This window comes from Labrus bergylta, chromosome 14 (genome assembly GCF_963930695.1).
Source record: "Labrus bergylta chromosome 14, fLabBer1.1, whole genome shotgun sequence".
Taxonomy (NCBI): Eukaryota; Metazoa; Chordata; class Actinopteri; order Labriformes; family Labridae; genus Labrus; species Labrus bergylta.
In genome coordinates this window covers 6,267,418-6,285,557 of record NC_089208.1, presented here as the reverse complement: position 1 = coordinate 6,285,557, position 18,140 = coordinate 6,267,418, and the positions used below count along the sequence as shown (strand labels likewise).

Here is an 18,140-nt window from a genome sequence, read left to right as displayed (position 1 = left end):
CGTTGACGTGTCACTTTAGCAGGCTTCAATTGCCTTACTGTTCCTTCTTCATAATTGAGAGGAGATTTAATGTTGCTGATGGTTTAAGTATGTCATCCTTTTTTCCTGTTTGTAGGCCTGTGTTAAAACCTGCTTAAAACATATAGCTTGTTATAATTGTTGGAATGAATCCAATTTAGAGGACATAGACCACTACTGTAGAACTTTCTAGCTATGTATGGCTTGCCCAGAATTTTCACGAGTAACTGGCCTTTACTGAACTTGTGATTTATTCGTCCACTTGTTTGGAATCCAAATTAAGTATGCTGTCAGAATTTCATTTGGGAATATAGCTTCCATACAAACACTCATTGGTAGGCAAGAAGACAAACACACTCAGACACTATCTTCACTAAAACCATATTTTATTTACAGAAACACATTGAGATCACTTTCAAAATGAACAAAACAGTCCATGCAGTTTTGATGAGATCTACCTATTTGGCAAATTGATTAAAAATCTAGACAAGTAGAGCCAACCTATGTATTAAAATAACATATTTTGTTCTGAAGATACCCATCAAAATAAATTCAGACAGCTTCTCCATTTTCATCCGGATTCCTTCTTTTCCTCTTCATCCAGGATTTAATCAGTGCTTGAAGAACCAATGCTGGTGCTAAACACCTCACCTCTAGCAGCCTGACAGTCACGTAAATGTCCTTTTTTTCTGAGCTAACTTTGAAAGTCAGTGTATGTTAGAAGTGGTCAGCAATGAACTCCCAATGAAAAATCTGTTGTTGGAGGAATATCCCATCTTGACATTGCCCTCACATTGTTGCTTCAGTATCAGTGCTGCGGCAGTCAATGAGCAAGCCAACAGAGAGTGACTGAACAATGCTTTTGCTGGTTTGTTGAATTCAGTGTGATTAAACCATTGTTTTGTTGATATCTCCTTTTGTCAGGGGTTAAGGGAATCCAAGCAGAGAAAACTTTACTAAAAAGCCCCCAACCCCGCATGACACAAAGACAAGCTATATGTACAAATTTACAATATATACAAAAGACAGATGACTCATAAGACTGTGTCCTACCTTCCTTTATGCCTGCTTACCCTAAATGTTCTCTTGCATTCAACACAGTTTCTTTGGGGTTGGGCACAAGAGGAACTTAGTAAATACTTTTCCCAGAAGACCTTAGATAAAGTCTCTTGTTTGGGGTCTTGGAGAACCCAAAAAGAAGACAATAGCTGAAAAAGCTCAAGACACAACCAGACATGTTCTCTAGAAGATGGCAAAACACATGTAAATGCTCAATCTGCTGCAGCACACCATTGGAGATGATCATTGAAGTCACAGGTCCTCCTGTTGATGTTATATTACAACCCTGTGTAATTTCCTGTCCACCATTTCAATGCAGTAGAATCCATGCAGCATGTTTCAGTAACATGTTTCATGCACTGTGGGTGAAGCTGTTGTGAACATGCTCTGCAGTTAGTGAGTAAAAAAGTTTGGGTCTTGTTTGCATGCAGTAAACGTCTTCTACAATTTGGTAGAAAATGTCAGCATGATGTTAGAAGCATTACATACAACATTAAAAACAATACATAACCTGGGTATTACCATAACATAATGAAGGTAAAAAACAAACTGTGGATGTACATAAGTCAGTCTTTTACAGGACAATAACATATCAGTCCCATTATGGCATTTCTTTTTAAAACATACATGTAATTAAATGTTGAATTTTCTGGTAATGACAATCAGAAAATTATTCTAAACTAAGTTTTAGAGCATGTGTTCATCTTTAGATACAGTTAATGAGGCTGATAAATTAGGATGAATAAATCCTTAAGAGTGGATTAGAATTTAAACCGACCCAGAAAAAATAAGTACCTTTTATATATATATATATATATATATATATATAAAAATATATATATATATAGACTATGAGATGAACAAACCAGGTGCTTTGTTCAACATTTAGATCATGTCTCTTCTTAAATGAAATGTTTTAATAAAAATGCTCACACATGCTCATACAACGCAATACACGGCCGATTTTCGACCACAGATCTAAACCGTGGGTTGATGTTGAAACATCTATTGTTCCTGTCCATTATACCTGAGATGAATATAACCACTGTTGTAGTATATACCTTTGGGATAATCATGATAAAAATCTATCCAATATCTATACAGAGCAAAAATATCAGTAAAATTACATACAGTACATGAAGTATTAGATGACACTGTGTCACTTATTTTTAGACACATTCATCACAAACCATTAACGGTATGGCCATTGCTGTCCTCTAATTTAAAAAAGGTTTTCTGTAAAAGACAAATGTTGAACATATTCAACACGGACAGTTACCTCTGTTTGGCTCATTTCTGTATCTCAGAGCCTCGGGGGGTTTAGAATGGCATTGATCTACCAAAGATACGAATTAAGAGAATGATAATCCCCAAGAAAAAATTACGTTAGTACAGAAACGATTTCAACATATCCAACAGATGTGATATTGCTGCTGCTTGCTTTTGTTGTATGCAGAGCACAGGTAAAGTACTCTGCAGTGAGATGTGGACCCCTCCTTTATGTTTCTCTCTGTGGGTCCTTTCTGAAAAATCTCACTTTTTATTTTGGGATTGGGGGGGGGACTTGCTAGCCCATCTTCTTCTGTCGGTCCAGGAATTTTTGTCTTCTATCAGGAGGTACCTCCTCTAAACTGATGCCATGATTGCTTCCCCTGTGTAAGGAAACAACCTATGTTTTAGTTACTGGAAAGAGACACAGTTCACAAGACAACATGACATCAACACAAATCGATCATTTGATTACATTAGACTGTTGTGTGAGCTAAAATCAAACGGTATACATTTAGTGGAAAAATCACTATGATGCATATGGAGAGAGAAACCACAACAGACTCTTACCCTTGAGTGTCTGGAGGAATAGGAAGAGGCTTGGTGAAATCTTCCCTCCCTACCAGCCAAAATGTGTTCTCAACACCTTTTCCCTACAAACAAAGAATCATTATTCAGTATGGGGCCAAATAATATGGGTTGACTCTGAAAGTGCTTTTCAGGGTTACTTTATTTTACCTTTAACTCCGTCATGCCTCTGCATTGAATTTTGTATCCCAACTTCAGTTCATTCAGGATATCAACTGTGCTTTGATTGACATGGATTCTGTAAGCTATGATAGAAAATACAGAAAAACCATCAGCATTAGCACATATTCACTTTGCTTTGGTATTAATAGAAAAGTAAAGTCTGCTTTGGTCTTTGAACCCTTTAAAGGTTTCACATTTGTATTTTGATGACATCCAGAGCACCAAGCTGTTACTCCTGTATCATGCCACTAGGTGGCAGTAGACTTCTCAGCACTTAGTTCAACCTTACAGAAATAATACAATGTAAGATAGAATAAAACATACAGGGAATCAAACTGATTATACTATTGATGTATAAATGTGAATACTTTGACTTCTGAACTAAGTACTCGACTCTGTAACCCATTTAAACGGCTTTATTTTTCTATTTATTTTATCCAATATTTAGACTCGTGCAAAAACTGAAGAATAATACCTATTCACTTTGAGTTGGCTGGTAATAAAAACGAGCTTTGTGGGCTTTATGTTGTGGGCGATCACTGTTTAAACAAGCATTCTTTTTACAAATCTAGAAAACGTTTATTTGATATTATTATCATGGACTTATCAAATCTAGTGTTGGCTAGTGTCAAGCTTCAGATAGCTTATCAAGGTGTCACTTTTTTATCTATTTGTAATGTTGTGTTTGACTGTACAGTACTTGTATGTCTTGTTTTTTTTTAACAAGTTCAATATGCTCTTCTGGTTGCTCCATGAAGTGTTAGTATTCTACTCAGATCATGAGAAAAGTGTGTTTCTTTTTGTTTTCTGACTTAATTCTTGATATTAACAGCACGCAGAAGGATCCTGAGGCAAACTTGGTCATTGACGACATTTGACTGAAACTTCAAATTGGCCTCTAACTCTGCTGATAGCCTTAAAGGATTAGTGAGGACTGTACACTTAAAGCCCTGTTTAGCCTCAGGCAGCATGCACACTAAATAAACCTGACCTCCCAATGACTGTCAAAAAGTGATAAAAAGGAAGAATATAGTCTCTAAAAATGATATATGAGACACTCACGCAACCCTGTGGACTCCATTCGAGATGCTGTGTTGACAGTGTCTCCAAACAGACAATACCTTGGCATCGTAAGACCCACCACTCCTGCCACCACGGGACCTGAAAACATAGTGTGCAAGAACACACATAGATACACACAAAGGTTAATTGAGTTTTGGTTATTACAATTCCTCTTGGCAAGTAAAATCTTAACACTCTGAAGACTCAATTTTTAATATATTTATTTTGTTCTACACTTTTTTTAAAGGCTTACATCCTGTTACTTTTTTATGGTTCAATAAAAGTATTGGTTATTATTCAAGCACGTATTGAACTACCTGGTCCATGTGCAAACAGAAAATCATAGAATAGTTAGAAATCCAAGGTATGCAGTGTGTTAATTGGATGACAGAACTCTAAGTGGATAGCGTTTCACTGTTCCAGGAATAAGTTCCAGACGGGGATAAAGGCGTTAAAAATATCTCCCTGCCTTAGCGGCTTGTCTTTCCGTATTCTTATTCCACTGCAACACACTTGCTTTTACTTACTCTGAAATAGAGTTCAGATTGATTTCATACCACATGACTTATTACACATGTAACCATGTTACTGTGTGCACTAGTTAGAGCAGCGTTTATCCCATCATTGGACTGATGAACACTCACCGGAGTGCAGGCCGATGCGGATCCTGACTTTCAGTTCAGGCATGTGCCTCATCTTGAAGGTCCCGATGCAGTGGAGGATGTCCAGAGACATGTTAGCCATCTCAGCAGCATGACGGTTGCCGTTTCTATTGGGGACTCCTGAGGCCACCATGTAGGCATCTCCAATAGTTTCCACCTAAAGGCCATAGAAATAACAAGGTTATAACAAAAACGCGAACATACAAAGTGATATACGTACTTGATGTGATCTGAAAAACCAATGCAAAGTTTCAAAGTACAGGCTATCAATAAATAAAGGAACTTTTAAGTAGTATGTTTATGTTATAGCTAGAATGATGTATTGATACGGGTCGTACCGTACCATGCTGTCTCTACCTTGCCGTATCATATCTTATCGTATCCCATGTCATGTCATAATGTATTCTATAATATCACATTGTATCACGCATACAATCTAATTATTTTACATAAAATAACCTATATGTTTGTAGTAAAAAAGACAAATTTTTAAGAATTTTGTTAAAAATGGACACCAGAATGAGAGGTTCCCCAACACTCACCTTGTAGACATCATGCAGTCCAATGATGGCATCAAAAAGTGTGTAGAGGTCGTTGAGTAAGTCGACCACCTCGATGGGTTCACTGAGAGCCGAGATGGTGGTGAAGCCCACGATGTCACTGAAGTATAGCGTTACCTCGCCGAAGTGCTCTGGCTTGACTGGCTTACCTGTCTTCAGCGATTGAGCCACAGACCTGTAGGACAGAGATGATGAGTGGAAGACAACTCTTTCTCAGCACACAGACTTTTACAGATATTTGACGAATGTCAGATGACTCTGAAAACATGAATGAGATACAGGACGTTGTGTGATGATGAGATGCAGCATAGTGAGTTATATTTTGAAAACATATGTAGCCTCATTGATTCCCAATGCTTTAACACCATTAAAGAGAAACAGACTTTCTTTTAAAAAATCATCTAGAAGGACATTGTAATAAATATATCTGCTGGTTCATTCTGAGTGTTGCGTTTGATACAATAATAGGCCTAAACCTACTGTTCTTAAGAGCACATTCAAACAGAGTTTACTTAACTGTTTTGACAGACAAATCAAAGGAAACCTAGTAATGTTGTGTTATTTATGAAAAGCATAAAATAATTAGAACAACCAAGCAAACAAAAATGGAAAATATGGAAATGGTAATAATGTTTTCAAGAGTGATGATTTCTTTATACAAGCTTGATCACAGCCATATAATTGCTTGTGGTACTAATCATTCCCACAGTTGATTAATGCTGCAATACTACTGCAATTGCTATGGTGTCCAAGCTTAACTAAGAACCAGCTTCTGGGGTGGTGTCTCTGGCCTTTGACGTACTTTAGGATGTAAAATAGCCCCATTTAAGTGTCATTTTCTATCGTAGTAACTGAGTAGTGCTAACTCTGGGCTGGCCTGCAGAGGCTGTGACTTACAGCTTTGACACAACCATTTTAATAAGTCTTTACTGTGTCATTTAAGGTTGCTGGACACTCACTTTGGTAACATCTGTGCCACCAGTTTGTCAGTCTTCTGTCTCTCCACCTCCAGCTCCTCTGTCCTCTCTCTAATCAGATCTTCCAGGTTGGAGGAGTACTGTTCTAACATGCGCAGCATAGAGTCAATGATGTTGGTCTTCTTTCCCTTTGTGATGCTCTTAAACTGTCACACGGAAAGGAGAGAATAGGGATGTCATCACCAGCTTGTCTCTTGTATAGCAATGTAAAAAGTTGGATCTGATCTAGAGCGTTTGTTTCTACCTGTTTGAAGATTTCCTCGAAGGTAGGCCTCTTGTCTGGCTCTTCACTCCAGGCCTGTTTCAAAACTTGTATTACATCCAGCGGAGCCTCATCCACTGACAGAGTTGGCCGACACAAAGGAGGAGGGTCTTTGACCTTGTTGATGATCTCTGTAATCACACATACATTCAAGACATGAACACGCAGAAGTTAGGAACACACACAATTATTTACAATTTACTTTAAGCTCTGCTTTAACAGTTTTTGTATAAAGTGAGTGACAAAAATGGTTGTGCAAGTCATTGCCCTTATACTCAAAAAAAATCAGATAATCTATTCAAATAGAAAGCAGATTTAACGAATGAAAAGTGTTTTGCACATTGCTTCAATTCCTAGTTTTTCCTGTCATGTTACTTTCTTCCGAGGTGACTAATGCTATGTCAATTACCCTTTGGTGGCATGTCCAGCATGCAGAAAGGTGCAGAGCGAGAGATGACTTCTTGTGAGACAATGGCGAAGCTGTAGACATCTCCCGAGAAAGTGCCCCGCCTCCTTTGGCTAGAACTTCGCAGCAGCTCTGGAGCCGTCCATAGTAGCTCTTCATTGGAAAAAAAAAAGATATGCAACGATAAACAAACAAGCGACATGTACAAGAAAACTCAAAGAATCAATTTGTAGATGCTTATTAACTCACCCTCTGGCTTTTCGTCGTCATTGTCAATGCTTTGGGCGATTAATATTTCATTGAACCCGTAATCTGTCACCTTTAATACAAAGCGACCATCTACGACACAGTTACGGGATTTGAGGCGTCCATGGATGACGTCACGATGGTGCAGGTACTTCATTCCCTGTAGGACAATTTTTTTTTAAAGGTTTAAGTGATGAAAAATCATAAAAAGATGGGAAATTAAACTATTTTCTTGACTCTTACTCGTATCAGATCCATTAGCAGGGACGACTTGAACATCCAGTCAAGACGCACTTCATCGTTGCTGAGCAGATCTTCCAAGCTGCCCCTGGTGCAATGCTCAGTCACAATGCCAAAGATCCCAGAGTCAAAGAACAGGCCCAGGAACAGATTCAGGTTTTCATGCCTCATGTCTCTTAGCTGATAGGAAGCGAAAAGGAAACATCAAGGCTGTGAACTGCAAGGTTTGATTCATGGATGTTTCTTTGTTTTGCAAGACGATGATGAGGAAAACTCATCTTATTATTTTACGCTTAATTATTCAGCTGAAGGCGATGATTACCAGATCTGTCTCAACACATTGAAGCATCAGCAGAGTATATGTAAAGTCTCAAGGCTCCAACTTAGTTATATCTTTCATTAAAGAAATTGCTCTTTGTAAAACATTCTCAATCAAAACCTGCAGCACCCCCAAATCCTTCAACCAGATGCGGCTCCTGTCCCAGCAGATAAATGAGAACAAATAGTTCTTTAACTAAGGAAATCTTGCATGCAAGATTCCCAGAATCCACCAACTGCAACTTCTCAACCAAACATAGGACCAATCAGATTGGTATTTTATTTATTTACAGTATGTGTTAACATGGATATACAGTAACATTGGTTCTGTAACATTTAAACAAGTCCCAGGTGCAATTGCTCTTAGTGTTTATAGCAAAATGCTAATTTGCAACACCAATCAGATTTTGCATTGGCTGTGGCACTTGTCAGTTCTTTAGCTATGAATTCAGATTGCAGGATATTAAGAGACATTTTTTACATAATGAGTGACATCCTCAGACATTGACTTACCCTAACAAAGACATACTCCGTGCTATTGTTGACACTTGATACAGATCCATTGGGGCATTTCTTCAACCAAACCCAGTCCCCCTAGGATATACACAGAACAAAGCTGTAATTGTGAAGCCAATACTCGAGGCATGAGCAACAAAATGGAAAACAGAAGATTACTGAAGGTGTCAGGGCAAACTAGCCTCACCTCGAACACAGCAACATTTGAGCTGTCAGGTGTTGAGGCCATATAGCTGCGACCGGATACTGAGTGGTGTGGTGTCTTCATATCAAGCTGGCTTTTCATGATGCTATCGTCATTGAGCTTCTGCTCACACACACAGTAAAAAGAGGACAAGGTAAAGACAGCATACAATCATTCACAGAACAAATAGAGGCAAAAGAAAATATACAGTTGGTATTGTTAGATTTAGCCCTGTACTAACCCGTTTGCTGACTTGAGTGTTGATGAAGACTAGGTCGTCAAGGGTCAGGACTACCTTTGATGATCCACTGCTACCCCCAAAGCTAAACCCAACCCTGCCCATTTTCCTGGACAGACACAAAGACAAACCATCACAATTCAATTTTCTTGAAAAATCACGTAAACTGCTCTGGATTACATTTCAACTTGATTCTCAACTGTACACACTTGTAACGCATAAAGATGTTCATTCCACATCCGGACAATGCAATGAATATGAGGAAAAGAAAGAGGAGAGTGACTGTATCCATGCCTTAGGGAGAGACAGAAGAGAAGAAAAAACACAAAGACAGTTTAAATGCTCTGAATGTGCACTGTATCAACTCATAATTTCTGTGAGGACAATCATTTTGCACTTACCTCCACTGCAGGCAAAGTATGGGCTAAACCAGCAGCCTGAGTCTGTGTAGGGCGTGCTACCTGCAAAATGAATCGAACGGCTGAGGTATTTCAAACTGCCCACCCCGCCGTCTGTGTGCATGGCCTGTAGAGAGTGAGTGGAATAGAGAAAGGAGCCAATGCCACTGTAGTCCAGGACGACATAGTTAGCCTGCATGCCTTCACCGTCTTTGCCAGCCCTCAATGGCTGATTGAAGCCTTGAAATTCTATGTTGCCCCTGCTTTCACCCAGGATGTGACCAGTTACCCAGCGACCTCCACTTTCGCGGGCTTGCTCAGTAGCCATAGCTGTGTAGTACATCATGTTGTAGATTGAGCCAAAAAATGGTGAAACCTGACAGATAGAAGAAAAAAAGACAGTGAGTTTAAATAAGCTTAGTTTTTTTATCTTTCTTTTTTTGGTAATTTTTAGAAGATATTATTTGGGCCATTGTTGCCCCTATTGGAATGGACAGCTGAAGATAGAAAGGAAATGCCAGGAGGAAGAAGGCAGCAAACGTCAGAGGCTGGACCAGAACCCACAGCTTCTGAATCAAGGACCAAATTCTCCGCACACAGGAGGCACACGACACGCAGGCCAGCCAACACCCCTGAATTATTTTAATCTTTCTTCTACATTTCTTATATTGCTTGTAGAGAATTGTACCTGCTCTGGTGTGGTGCTGCTACGGATTTCATAGCTGTCTTGGGCATCTCTGAAGGCCTCGTAGAAATTGCGCTCTCCAGAGTCCATAGTGATGGTAAGGACTCCGTCATAGGCTTTCCTTAGCTTGGTGTCATTGCCAAGCATATAGTAGGGTGAGTCCTTGTAGGGTAATGCATAGAGTAGGGTGTCATAAGGGATGAACACGTAGCCACGGTCGATCATACGCATATCCAAGGCCGTTGTCAATAGTTGGTACTGGGCTTGTCCACCAATCAGGACAGAGGGCATGCACATGATGATCACTGTGGAGATAGGAAGGTTAAAAACAAAGTTACTTACATGATTTGTATTTAATAAAACAGTTTAGAGATTGCTATATGTCATAAATGTTTTCAAAGGTTTTTACATCTTTGATTTACCTCTGACCCGGTCTGCATCTCTAATTTTTGACAGGGCTCTCCTAGGCCCATCTTTGTCATCCTCCATGGTGACCACAGGGCTCACAGGCAGGCCAAGGGCCCTCAGTGATGAGGCCAGCTCCTGTCCTGTGGATTCCCACAAGTCTGTCTCCTCTGAGATGATGGCCACATGAGCCCAACGAAAGTAGCGCAAGACTGAGAAAAGTACATGCGAGGACAAAGGTAGCGGCCGCAGGTAGGTGGGATACATGCCTCCTTTTTCCATGTTGGGCTTGAGGCAACCCCAGGAAAGAATCCCAACATCCCACTCTTTTGCATACAAAGCAGCTGAGGAGCAGTAGCCTGGGTTGGCCGGACCAAGGATGGCAGCACCATAACCTTCCAGTTCGGCAAATCGAGCGAGTGCTCGGGATGACTTGCAGTCTTCGCTGATCAGTGTGTAGTCATACCAGTAGCCTTTGTTGAGGTAGGGGTCCTTGTTTATGCGGGCAGTGGCTAGTCGCGCTGCAAGATCAGGAAGGGCTTTGGAGTACAAGAGGTCACACGTCCAGGGTCCAACCAGGGCTATCTTGAAAGTGGCTGCCCAGGCTTGACAGGGAAGAAACGAGACCATGAGTAAGGGAAGAAGAAACCAGATTGGCCGGTAGCTCCTGTAGCGTTGCGCAGGGGAACATGGCAACTGTGGTTTTGATGACAAAGATTCTAATGATTTAAACTGACTATGTTCATTGCAAATGTTTGAAGCCACTGTCCGCATATGCCTTTTTCTTTTCACTTTTAATGAGTTATGCTGCCATCGTGGGTGGTAGGAAAGGTTGTGCAGAAAGCGAGGGTCTCGATGATTGGCCATTTTCTCACACACAAGTATTCTGATGCCTCGCCACAGAAGAGGAGTGGAGACTTTATGGTGATTAGTGTGACAGGGACTGTGCCTTTGTGGGTGGCACTCTAGGCACTAATCTGCACTCCTCTAGTCCAAAGCTGGACAGGTGATGAGAAGACCCCAAGCCATCACTGCCTCCAGAAAATGAGAGGAAAAAGGAGAAAGGAGTTAGATTTTTTTTTTTATTAAGAAATACACTTCTGTCAGTTGCTTTTCTCAAATTCTAAGATACAAACAAGCATTCAAAAAGAATAATAATTCTGTCAGGTACAATTCTGTCACTGGTTGAGAGAAGCTTAAATCCATAAGAAGTTCAGAACCAAGTTGTTGAAATCTCTCTGAGCAGAGGGAGTTTCTGGTCAATATTGAATATTCAAACATTACAGAAAAGAACAGACTATATACGAGTTGTTGGTGGGGATGAGAACAAACAAACAACCAAAACCGAAAAGGTAAAGATCACTTCTTGAGGTCCTTACAGTGGGCTACACACCTGCACTAAAAAGGTACTCCAGGTTTTCTTGGTAAACTTTAAGCATTGTTTTGCACTGAATTAATAAAGGTAGCTTATATAACAAACTCTTAATATACATCGTGTTTCTGATCTGAATTTCCTAAACTTATAGGTAAATAATATTTAAAACATTTGAATAAAATAAGAATTCAACTATTATTATTATTATTATTATTATCATTATTATTATTAACAAAGTTAGCAAATAAAGCATTATTATCTAAGGTTTTTTTGTTCCCACGCAAGGCTACCTCAGGTCTTGAACAGTCCTCAGGACACAGTCATGATCTCTGACCTGACCTTGCACCATCCTGAGCTGTTTCACTTCACAGAATGTGATGTTGAATCTTATCAGCATCCATCTGTCTCACATAAGACATGGTGATCAGAGTTCCAATGCAATTCCTCGAAGAATTAGTGCCATGTGTGTGGCAAGCTGATTAGCTCTGCCGAGGCCAGGGAGTTTAACAAATCAAGTGCCAGGTAACGTGGGGCTAAATCTGGACTTGATGTTTTAATTTGGTCTTGGTATCTGTTTTGACTTCTTAAGTCAAGCTCTTCACATCTTCTCAGCCATCCATTTCTGGAAGATTTCTCTTCTTTAACACCAGTTAACCCTAAGATTCCTGAAACTAGCATCTAAATTTGTACTAGTTGCTGCTGGGCTTTCTCAAGATTAAGTGACCACTATAGGTCCAAACAACATCATGTGTGATGGAGCTCATGCTGGAGTTTCAGGACTATCAGGCCCTATTTATCTTTAAACTTAAACATTTATTTAGAGAGACATTATGGCTGGGAGACTGTTACACATAAAATGATCGTGATCCACAGTGAAGCTTAGAATTTAGAGGAAAGCCCTACCGTTAAATCTTGTTTGTGACTTATAGACTTGCTAATATTGTGTTTAAAGACCCACACGCTCTTTAAAAATGGCTGCCAAGGAAATTTGTGCAAAGGGCCTCAACAACATGTCAGTGGTGAGGAGTATTTGATGACCGCTCGATCTGTGTAGAGTCATTTATTTTGAAAGGGAACAAAATCCAACAAAAAGTATTGGTGAATCCAAATCATTAAGCCGAGCAGTTTCTATGTTTTTTAATACAGCTCGACTGACATGAGAGTTCACCAGGGCTGGTAGTTTTACTTTAGAATAAGAAAATATTTGTTTTGGCTGGTGGAGTGGAATTTTTTTTTACCTGGATACAAAGGAAAGTCTAATGATCATGATACAGATCACTTTCATTATCTTATTTTCCTTTTTATTTAAAGGGTTGTTGCAAATACACTTTAATTTGGACATTGCTTAGTCAACTACAATTTTTAGTGCTTTTTAGTTTATACACTATGTAATATTTACACTGTGACGAATAATTCAACCTCAATTTGTATTTTCCCTTCCTTACTTTGAAAAATACATGAACGCATGCATGCTTGGAAACAGCCAGTATACAGTATATGTGCCTCACTTTTTGTGCTCAAGTTTTGATTGGCACGTCTAAGATGAGGCCTACCCTGAATGAAATTCTGAACGTGAACTAGCCGTTACAATCAGGGGTTAAAAACGGACATTTAAAAAGCATAAAATCCCAGAGAGTGATGTCTCTTCCTGTCTTAAAGTGGAAATGCAGCCAGCGACCAAGGTGACCAGCGAGCCCTCCAGAGTGACTAATACATACAGTACATTGGTTTACCAGTTGCTAATAGATTAAGAGGAGCGCTAACTAATATTCAAGCCTCGTTTAGAAGTGCGACTGAAAATAAGAAGTGGGTTAAATCAGTGGGTTAAATCATACTATTCACTTAAAGCTAATTACATTTAACATGAACAGCATTTTTTAAGGGTTTTAAGTAACTTTTGTAAGCATTAAACAATCATTGGTGTTAGAACAGTGTCCCCCTGACTGGAGTAGCTCTGCTGCAAACAGATAAAACAATGCTTAAATGACATGATACAATTGATAAAATGTTCTTCTTACTAATAATTTATCTATATTATGGTAAATCAGTGGAAGACAATTGAAGGAAACAGATTATATAAGAGACAACTCTGACCTGGAGCATTTTTTCTATAGGAGCCATGTCAGCATCGGAGCCTGTTGTTGAATAGCACCATCCAAGTTCCAGGTGGATTAAGCAAACAGAAGTTTACAGCAGGAACAGTTACCTTTGTCCTTTTGTTTGACAAATATATCATATGTAATCCAAATGTGGCATGAAAAGGAATAAAAAAAGGAAAAAGAATCACATTATTTCCTCTCGTATCGAAGTTCCTTGAAGAATATATCAAAAAGGAAAAACGTCTCCAGCAGGTTAGTCTCGCTTAAGTTCTTGCTGTCCTTGTTTTGGACTGGGACCCACCCCAAACCACAGAGCAAGGGACGATGTGTGAGTAGAGCGGGGATGGTAATTGAGGGTCTGGATTGGTAAAAATAAAACATAGATTGGCAGAGAGCTGGGGAAAGGTAACGGGTAAAAGAACGGGAAGAGTGGGAAGGACCGGCAAGCTTTGACTCCTCAGCCCTCTTTAGCTTTTAATCCATACTAGTGTGGGAAGAGTGTGTGGGGGGAGGGCCAGAGGAGATGGAAAAGAAGGTGAAAGTAGAGGCCTATCTTGTACACCTAGGTGCTGATGTAGCTGGACATTCAAAGCTGTTTTAAACTAAAACACCTCTTGAGCTTGGCTAGACTTATTTGATCGATACATTTCGATAGCCAGGATAGTTTGGGCGGATCTACTGTCCCTCCTACAACCTTAATTGAAATCAAAAGGAGGAGGAACGACCTAGAACAGCTGTTAAATGATAGATACATTCATCAGATCACTCACCTGACATCTTATTTGTGAGGTGAAGAGCACCCTGAAAAAGGTACATGATCTTGTTAAGGATCTCATCACTCGATTGTTGCAGTAAGGTTGAAGCTTTTTGTTCCAGAGCTGGGACACTTGACTCATCAAAATCACCGAAATTTGCCTTTATAGAAGTCTCACTTTAAGGCCATATTTCTTTTCAGTGTCTTCTCATTCAGAGCAGAACAAAGAAAGCCTTTTGCTATGTTAATACTTACATACTCATCACTGATACTTTGAATTATAGAACTGCTTGCAGCCACTGGGGGCTTGAAGCTGGTGCAGTCATTATGAAACTTGTGTTCGTAGCCTCATATAACCCTGCTGCTGCACTTCAAATCGTGAGACCTTAACTCAGGCTCTCCCTCTAGTCATACTACTGCAGATAAAGATGCCAATTGAAATGAAGCACAGCTAAAAACCCTCCTGTTCACGCTTGTAAAATGAGTACCGTGTCCAATAATTTGACCAGCTGAAATACAAGAAAAGGGAACATGCCAAATGAAGTCGCTGATAGATTCATAAATTGTGCTGATGTAGCTTTATTATGAACTGTTTCTGACACGTCGTATGATGTGGACTTCATACTGACATCTTTGTGACCTCCTTCTCTTCCTTGAGGTCATGCATCATATTATGTACAGGTCACAGCCTCAGTGCAAAGGTCACAGTGAGCATTTTACATACGGAGAAATGCTAATAAAAGCGTAAGAAGTATGTGAGCTGTGGGCAGAAAATAACTTCAGGTAAGCCATTGAAAGTCTGCCGTGGCTCTTTTGACCTGGCAGCATGTACAGCTGGAATTTAAGCCTGTCGAGACTAGGCTGGCTGGGTGGGTCGGTGGGTGGCTAATCTGAGCGATAGATGAAATATTACAAAATTAGATTTAATATGCAACAATTACAACACAGTATATGAATATGGCAAAGCTCCTGCGTGGCTCTATGAGGGGCGACGCAGGGTCCCCTATGTGTGGAAGCATGATGATGTGTTTGTTCTTGTTTGCCCTGCCTTGCAGATTGATAGCAGCCTTGTTGAAGTAATCAGATTAGACAGGTGAGGCTGTGCTAAACTGATCCGCTGCCTGCAAGCCTCTTAGTGACATGACTAACGGCACTGACAGAGATCACTTCAAAGCAAGGTCAGACACACAGCCAGCCCGGTTGAGCACAGAACAAGCTTGGCCGACTGCAGAGGCAGCATCCCCGCTCTGCGCAACACTGACAGGAGAATACATACACTTTTGACCTGTGATGTTCTTATTATAGTAAGCCCTGGTTATCCCCGTTTTGGTGTCCTGCCTTAAGCAAGATCAGCCATTTAGACAGAACATGTAAGGTATCGCACAGTATTTGTGGTAGAATTGTACTTGACATATGAAACATTAATGGCATCTAAATCTTTAACAAATGTGTGAGGCTGGCAAGCGCACGGTCACATGACTTTCAAAGCTGTCCTGTGATTTCTCTGAGTCAGAAGTACATCTCTCTTAGAGTGCTTTACTTTCTTTAGTGAAGCTTTTTGTCAACGTTAATTAATCAGGTCCTGAGCAGAAAAAAAAACGAAAAAAAAAAAAACAGGTGGGAGGAGCGATAGAGAAGCTTAGACATTTGCCTCCTCCCTGACCCCACCTAATTGATCAGGTGAATTCATTTGGCTGCCTCGTACGTTTGACGTCACCTAGTCTTTCCTGGATCACAGATTCAGAGCTATAGGAGTATAAGTATTTGTACCCGTTATTTACATTTGGTTGTTACATAACAGTAAAACCCCCCCTGTTTAAGTTCTTAGAAAGTGAAGTTATTTTCACCATGGAGGTGGGACCAGAAAGCAGGTGTTCTGAATAATTAGTCAGAAAAGTACGACTCATCGTATAACAAAGCACATCCTGACATCAGGAATAACACAAATAGGGTTACTTTCTCCAAGACTTGATTTAGTCTGACTTTTTTTGCAATCTCAAAAAGCACAAAGGTTCAATGCACTTCCACATTCACCATTAAAACCAATAGGCTAGCCCCTCCTCTTATTTACAGTATAAGGACCTTTATATAAACTCTTTTAATGTCAGGGACACTGACATTTCCCCAAATGGTGTGTTTCTTTTACTTCCACACTGTAACCCGCTAATTTTAAGAGTTAATTTTGCTATTTTCTTTGTGGTTTTTTTTTTGTGTTCTAATGCTGTATTCTTTGACATTTAACTTTGATTGTGTAAACTGTTCAACAACATCAACATTTTCTCTGCAGAATTTCTGTCTGTCAAGTCCAGCTCCAGCTGTGGTCTATTAGGGGGCAGCAGCACCCTCTGGTGGTTAAGGGGTTAAAGGCTGCAGAGATCTCTGTACCTTATGTCAACATTTACTCTAGACAAACTGGCATGGTTAGAATGACGTTAATATTTCATTGATTTTGTGTGCCTAACCGATAAGCACATTGCCGGATTCTGGCATCAATTTTGCAGCTGGCTTCATTAGGGCCTCGGGATCGTTGATGGAACGATCCGGTACCTGTGGGTACATCTAAATGTGAAAGCACATCTTAACAAGCTAACTGTCTGCTTTAAACATAAACGCATGAGGTCCCAAAATCCAGCTTTCTCCCTTTAAATAATCAAAACTACCACTGCACCGTTTATAAGCCAACAGATGCTGTGCAAAGTCTCGTATGTAATTTGATCCCTGATGGGCAACTTTGGTCACAGCAAGGGCCACATTCATTTAATTCTCACTGCCAGGGGGCCGAATTGTAGGATTCCAAAAACAATTACAGTCAATGATGTCTCAAATTTAGCTCAACATATACCACTGATCAAATATTATAAATGACATTTCTGGTTTTCATGATTTCATGGCAAATTTTGTCATGTTTTCTTGATGTTTCCAATTAATTGATATGTTAAAAATTGATCTGAGGGCCACGTTGAGGGTTGATGGGGGCCGTATGTGGCCCCCGGGCCGCCAGTTGCCCGCCCCTGTTCTACATTAATTGACTTTAACTGAAGATGAATGTTTAACTTCAGTGGTAGGACAGATGCTTTTCCAGAGTTAATATGGTTAACGTCACATAAACTGTAATCCACCATGACAGACTTTATGGTTTATCTGAGAAGTGTTTTATGTTTTCTCTTGGATGATAAGCACCTTATTTTCCTCACTATCACAGTAATGCACGATGCGAATGCAAACTGGAATTTGTTGACTATCACAAATGTAATCACGGTGACATTTAATCAAGAGCATTTTCAGTTTATCTCTGTACAAACGCTGATTTTACAACCTGACAGATATTAACTCTGGCTAACAGTGACTGAAATACGCACCATCAAAACTAAGTTACTGTTTTTTATCTGTATTGGAGGGATTATATCTATGTTTTTTCAGTTTGTGTTTTTGATTAAATGTAGAAGTTACTCGAGTAATGACAACAGTAATCTGATAGAAGAGGAAAGTGGTGCCAACAGTTGAACAATGACCTCAATGGCTTGCCAGAGTTTGGGATGTTAACCCTGATCATGTCCCAGCAGCACACTAACAAGTGTACAGCATGATGTGAAGACAATACAGGCTGCTGTGGAAAAGAAAGACGAAGACTTGAAGAAGACAATGGACATTTCCAAA

General features: G+C 39.9%; 1 protein-coding gene across 1 annotated transcript; it reads right to left on the bottom strand.

Annotated features, from left to right (window-relative positions):
- Positions 1-387: 387 nt before the first annotated feature.
- gucy2d (guanylate cyclase 2D, retinal) lies at positions 388-14,192 on the bottom strand. Its single transcript, XM_020646202.3, has 19 exons — positions 13,725-14,192; positions 10,273-11,286; positions 9,854-10,155; positions 9,169-9,541; positions 8,977-9,061; positions 8,771-8,876; positions 8,533-8,652; positions 8,343-8,423; positions 7,515-7,691; positions 7,275-7,431; positions 7,029-7,178; positions 6,602-6,750; positions 6,340-6,503; positions 5,363-5,555; positions 4,803-4,977; positions 4,159-4,257; positions 3,085-3,179; positions 2,917-2,999; positions 388-2,729 (listed from the first exon to the last, which is right to left on the bottom strand). Exons 2-19 carry the CDS (start codon positions 11,120-11,122, stop codon positions 2,645-2,647), a joined length of 3,444 nt encoding a protein of 1,147 aa, XP_020501858.2. The 5' UTR covers positions 11,123-11,286; positions 13,725-14,192; the 3' UTR covers positions 388-2,644.
- Between the last annotated feature and the right edge of the window lie 3,948 nt (positions 14,193-18,140).

Coding starts and splice junctions, on each gene's coding strand:
- gucy2d (XM_020646202.3), bottom strand. CDS start 11,122: ATGGCCAATCATCGAGACCCTCGCTTTCTGCACAACCTTTCCTACCAC. Junction 9,062..9,168: donor ATACTTTGCCTGCAGTGGAG/GTAAGTGCAAAA, acceptor TCTCTCCCTAAG/GCATGGATACAGTCACTCTC. Junction 6,751..7,028: donor GCTGGACATGCCACCAAAGG/GTAATTGACATA, acceptor GTGTGATTACAG/AGATCATCAACAAGGTCAAA.